This window comes from Sinohyriopsis cumingii, chromosome 7, assembly GCF_028554795.1.
Source record: "Sinohyriopsis cumingii isolate HCF-2022 chromosome 7, ASM2855479v2, whole genome shotgun sequence".
Lineage (NCBI taxonomy): Eukaryota > Metazoa > Mollusca > Bivalvia > Unionida > Unionidae > Sinohyriopsis > Sinohyriopsis cumingii.
In genome coordinates, this window is record NC_142967.1 from 96,996,220 (window position 1) to 97,002,882 (window position 6,663).

Consider the following 6,663-nt stretch of genomic DNA (forward strand, 5'->3'; position numbering starts at 1 on the left):
ATATAACTGTGTTGCACTATACTCTCCTTTTCATGCAATGCAAATGGACATTTGAACAAACTCATGTGAGACAGGTGCCCTTTGTATAAGAGACAATCACATGAAAATAGGGAACCCTGGATTTCTTTTAAAGATAATGTCCTTTCTGAGCAGTTATCTTGAACTGCAAGTTTCAGTGTGGTCGTATTCAACATTACTCACACTATGGTCGTTTATGTTAACTTCTTAATGTTTGGATTTTTATAATCTTACATACTGAGAACAAAGTTTTCCCCAAGTCCCTTTACATTGTATTATATCTTGTCTCACTCCTTTCCACATACATAAAATGTTCACCCCATTCACCGTACTGAATTGCAATTGAGGCCAAATGTTATCGCTATCTTTTACGGCGCAAGTCATTGCACGAATGCGCCTATAATTATACCCTACTTGCAGATTATTCGTATACACAGAGCAGACCTCTCCAGGGGAATATCCAGTTCTATGTTAGCCATTATCACTTTGTTTTACAGTATAGTGGGATTTTTCAATATTGTACATTTCTAAGTGTCCTTGAAATGGCTTGAGGAGTTGAAACGATATGTCCTGTTCATGTGTTTGAGGAAAACTTGTTAAATTCTTGTAATATGGCTACTGCGTCAAACATAGCGGATTCACTAGTTGAAAACTTTAACTCTCTGCCTATTTCAGAGGCTTGCCGTTTGGAACTGCTTCAATGTCTACGCGATATGTCATTAACTGATGGAGATTCGTATTTGAATATTATTGATGCAGTACATTCTGCAGGAACAATAAAGAATGGATCAAATTCAAAAGATATCATAGTAATCATCAGTAAATTCGCAGGTAAGATCAACACCATCATGCAAAAGGTACTACCCGCTCCCGCTGGAAATAAACTGAATGTTGTCATGCAGATTTTTTCACTGCTATTTCAGAAGACGGAGGCGAACCAGGATATAGTTACGAAATGTATCGACGATTTACAACAGATTATGGATGACGATATGAAACACGAATGTGAAGGAATAAAAAATGAGCTTTGGGATTCCGTAGCCTATTTAACAGGGGTACCGCCTGCAAATGAATTGAGTGAGGGAGATAGAATACATGTTTTGTATGGACTGGGACCCAACTTAACAGTGAATGGATCTAAGCAGCTTGGTTTAATTAGGAGCAAAATCAAGGATATGGTGACAAAGCGCAGTACGGATAAGTTTGATGTTTTTTTTAAATGTGTTGAACTGTATTGTTCCCTATCAATTCTGCGTGAGCTCATGCTTTTATATCATTTTGCCGTCCTATCGGCATACAGTGCACCAAATACAAATTGTGTGAAAAATGTACTGGACCAGCACAGAGAAAATGATAAAAGCTTATTCAAAGTTATCAGATTTCTGCTCAAACCTAGAAAAGAGACACTGAGAATGCATCTTGAATACAATGCGCACAGTTGTGAAATCATTCAAAACTTCTTAAATAAGCATCAATTACTAGACGACCCCAGCCGATTTTACAACAAGGCGTTACGAATATTGTCTGTTAAATATAAAAACGCAACTTTATCTTCACAGAGAACACTTGGATTGAATCGCATCCATTGTTACAAAAAAACAGACTCGGAGAATACTGTGTTTCAATTTTGCAAAGCCTCTGAAAAAGCAGGAAGCGTTTTTAGCATACATCCTATCCCTTGGCCACACCAATACGTAACCCGTAAATCGGGGTGGCTCACAACCAGAAAGGGAGAACCATCAGAAAGTGGGAAATGGCGACTAGTCGAGATTGAACCTGATGAGCCTAGCCAGCCGTCCAGTTTTGTTATAGTACTAGAATCCACGGAAGATCAATGTATATACACTGATAATATGGGATTTGTGTATAGCAAAAGGTTAAACACCACTGACTCTGGTTTCTTCTGGACATTTAATGTGCTGTAAAGGCGATAACAGATTAAGTTGACACACTCTCGTGCATGGAATATTTCCTTTATTATTTGGCTCCTAAAGGGAAAGTGATAAAACAAACCGCAGGACTTATATTCTGATTATTTCTGGTTGCTTAACCTACTACTAAGACAGTTAAATAGTATGTTGGGATGCATGATTTTAGCAACCGGTATGGCTGTAGCATCCGGGTTTACCGAGAAACTTTATCTTCAATCATTTACCTTTATTTCATATTGTGCCAAAACATTTATGTATTTAAATAAGTCGCATCTTTAACTTTATACTTTTTGATGTTTATTAGACAATTTTGATGAAGGATTGAATTGACTAGACCTAGCAAAAATAACCCTAAATATTGTGTAAGAATATGGCACTATTAATGTTGAGGGGTGTACGCATTAATCAATCAGTTAATATTAATTTTGCAGGTGGCAACATAATTTAAAAATGATTTTTTTTAAAAAAATTGTCCTACTTTCTTGTTTTCTTTAGCTTGCCATATATATTATATACATATTGAGTTTTTACACATGTGTCTTGAGGAAGCATATCTTTAATTATAATATATAATTAATATAGGACATTGTAAAAAAAATCCTCGGTACATGTATACATTACTTCATGGTTCTAATATATTACATATTTCTATGGAGTAGGGGAATGATGATTGTCAGTGGTATTATATTAAATGATTTATTGCACAGGCATAGGATTTATCTTGGGAAATGTTTTATGATAATGGAAAATTATCTGAATTACATAGACTGTATTGACATATGTATAAAAAGTGAACAAACCAAATCAGTACGTAAAATTGGCATATATTATACCCCTCCTCCTCCACCTACCAATGTATAAAGTAAACATGGTGTTGCAAATAGAATGAAATGTGTATTCTACTTTCTGATTTCAGAAGATCAAACAGGATTTGAACAGGAAAACATAACTGGGAAGAAAAGAATAAAGTATTATCTGACACATTATACTGAAGAGTAAAATTTACCCGGATTATTGCTTATTGACCAAGAAAACAAGTTCTGATTATAGTTCTTGGAGATTTTTACCGACAATTATTTCCTTTTTAATATTTATACCATGATACAACATTTGTTTAGACACTTTTAGCAAGATATCAGAGCCACCTTTACTAATTAACATAGGTTTTCACATCACAGTGTATGTTATTCTTGAACTCTTCAAATAATCTGAGCGGTCTAAGGTTATCGTAATCTTTATCAACTTTATAGGACGAGTACGCCTATCAAATAGCTATACTTTTTCGTTTTGCAAACTCCACATGGCTTTTTACAAAATCTTTCTAAAGTTTCGCAATCTTTTTCCAATTCCTGAATTTCATCTGAAAACGGCACTTCTCTTCTCAAAGTCCTCCTTTCTCTTGGATGTTGCATAATAAATAGTTTTACCGCTTGTTTCTAATAATACATGTTTAAAAAAGTAACTCATCATTTATCACGAGTGGTATTTGACATTCATCATTTGAAATTTCAAGTGTTTTTGGCATATTGTTCCACAACAGCATGTATAGTTTGTTGAACTAGATGTACACATTCTACATCTGTCAATAAGAAATATTAAACTCCCAAAAACCTTTTGCAATTCAAATTTAATAATCACCATTTTGTGATATGTGCTGCACCCAGGTTCAATCCAAGCTTCTTTATTATTCGCTAGAATAAAAGATGTTCTGATATGAATAAAATATAATCTAGCTTGTCTTAAAAGGTTTTTTTTTCTCCAAGTATACGTGTGAGTATCCATGTTTAATTCCCTCCAACTATCAATCAGATCAAATTCATGATATCGATCAAGGACCTTTTCCCTCTTTTCTTGGGATTATTGATAGTCAATAATTATAAGTGTATAGTAGGGTTGATGATAACATAAAGTCACCTTCTGAAGTTATATATTTCATTATGTACTTGCTAAATATCACTTGCTATCTCTTCAAAGAAGGCTGATGTGTCTTTATTGGGGCCATTATTTAGTAGAATAACAACACCTATAGCATTAATGTATTTGAACTAAAAAAAAACTTTCGATTCCAAATTTACCTAACTTATTTTTCCTAATTGTTAATAAATAGTGTAACTTTAAAAACAATTATAGAATATATGGAATTTATATATATACTTGTGTGTTTCAAAACTGACCATGCACACAAATGTATATATAAATTTCAAAATCAGTAAAGAGATCAGCATAAAGCAGAGGGTCAATATCAAAGAAAAAGAAGCTAAAATGCATACCCATCCTTCCAGTTTACAGTTTTCCAATGTCTTCTGCCTCAGATATAGAAACTACGGCAATTAAAAGTTAAATCATCTTGGCACATTATGAATGTCCATCGAGTCTTAATGGCTAGCCATGATGCAGCATGGTGAAAAAATATTGTTTGAGCTGAAAGAGCCTAATGGTATCTATGTACACGTATATTCCTGTCTATGATATTAACAAAACGTTTAAGTGGTATTTTAATAAACTATGCATCAGACTATTGCAGTATGTTATGATGAATGCTATGCTTTTAAGGAAGTGTCCGTTCAAGCAACCAATGTAATTTGTTACGCTATTTTTAAGAACAATTAGGTTATGTATTACAATTGATATTCACACAGAAGAGAAAACTACTGAATTTAATATACACATTACCGAGTATTGACTATGTGCATTGTTTGGTGCTAACAAATTACAAACAGAAAAACAACAGCAGATCACTTCAGGTCGTTATTAACGCACGGATGTTAAAGTTAAAATACAATCATCACCCAATGTAATAAGATACATGTTGAATCATGCACACACACACACACACACACACACACACACACATATATATATATATATATATATGTGTGTGTGTGTGTGTGTGTGTGTGTGTGTGTGTGTGTACATATATATATATACATACATATATACATTTTTATACACACACACACACACACACACATATATATATATATATATATATATATATATATATATATATATATATATATATATATATATATATATATAATTTCAAACATCGTACAAAAGACTTTAAACAAAATAGGAAACAAAATCCTTTCATGACAATGTTATTTGTTCAAGTTAATTAGTTGCACAATGCCTAAAACGTTCATTTTTATCGATCACAATTGCGAGTCTCGTTGAAGGCAAAAAAAATACAGAATCAGTAAACATCTTACTGAGTACTTTTTCTATGTATATGATATGCTGTGGAAAAACAAAATACAACAACAAATAACTATTTAGATTGTTATTAATTCAATTCTTCTAAGTACAATATCTACTTTTCGTGTACTCACTATAGGACAAATGTGTATACCAATGTGAACGTGGGATATTGAATCTGTAATATAATCATGTGTATACTAATATGAACGTGGGATATTGAATCTTTAATATAATCCTGTGTATACCAATGTGAACGTTGGATATTGAATCTGTAATATAATCCTGTGTATACCAATGTGAACGTGGGATATTGAATCTGTAATATAATCCTGTGCATACCAATGCGAACGTGGGATATTGAATCTGTAATATAATCCTGTGTATACCAATGAGAACGTGGGCTATTGAATCTGTAATATAATCCTGTGTATACCAATGTGAACGTTGGATATTGAATCTGTAATATAATCCTGTGTATACCAATGTGAACGTGGGATATTGAATCTATAATATAATCCTGTGTATACCAATGTGAACGTTGGATACTGAATCTGTAATATAATCCTGTTGTTGCTTCTCGTTCTGTATTATTTTGTCAGTAAACTCAATATTGAAAACATATATTCAAACGCATTCATGGGCACTCGACAAGTTTTCACAACGCCTGTCAAATACAGAAGTATGGATTACTCTTTTACGAAATGTTATACTTCTTCCCGAGACATTGGCTTATATTTTAAACCTCCTCAGCATCAGGAGAACCATATAAAGGACTGTTTTGACTTTCAGTGTTAGATTTCTCCGATATGAAAAAACCCACCGATTCTTCAGTAGTCACTGTTAAAAAATCTTAAAAGAAAATTATCTCTTATTTCAAGTGTGTCTTGCCTGAATATGTTAAGTGAGTATAATTATATACAAAAGTTGCATTCAAATCCACTGAGTAGTTTTCAAGACATATCCAATTAATTTTAAACATTTGCGTCGCTATTCTGAGCTACAAAAGCCTCTATGATGTTGTGACGTATTTATGTCGTAATGGGTCTATCGTTGATACAACGGAGTTAAACGATGAAAGAACGGACTCTGATGGCATAGTGGCGCACCGTGATGCCCTATATATAAGAGATACGCTATCCTGAGCGAAGAAGAGGCGGCAGCAAAATGGGAGGTGAAGGTGCGTCGAAGCTTTGTGTTCCAGGAGGAAGGAAGAGGATTTAGTATAAAGCACAAGTATGCACGCTAGAGACAAAGCTGAAGACTGAAGTATTAATCTCCTTAGATTAAAAATATATCGATAGTCCTTGTAAGATTCTAAATATATAGCATATGTCATGATTGACAAACTACTGTTTGTCAGACGTGGTTGTACAGGGAACTGAAGGGACTAACGGGAATTAATTTTAGCATATTGGTGTACATTGTGGGACACTCTGGGTACAAGGATAAATCATATGTTAAAATGCTCGATATGTTTACATTGTGGGACACTTAGGGGACAAGGGATATTATA

General features: G+C 33.6%; 1 protein-coding gene across 1 annotated transcript; it reads left to right on the forward strand.

Moving 5' to 3' along the window:
* The first annotated feature begins 465 nt into the window (after positions 1–465).
* On the forward strand, positions 466–4,405 carry LOC149795771 (uncharacterized). The gene has a single exon (XM_089964132.1). The coding sequence runs from the start codon at positions 630–632 to the stop codon at positions 1,941–1,943; it is 1,314 nt and encodes a 437-aa protein (XP_089820258.1). The 5' UTR covers positions 466–629; the 3' UTR covers positions 1,944–4,405.
* The last annotated feature ends 2,258 nt before the right edge of the window (positions 4,406–6,663 follow it).

Excerpts from the sequence above, each read along its gene's own strand:
- LOC149795771 (XM_089964132.1), top strand. The coding sequence starts at position 630 with ATGGCTACTGCGTCAAACATAGCGGATTCACTAGTTGAAAACTTTAAC.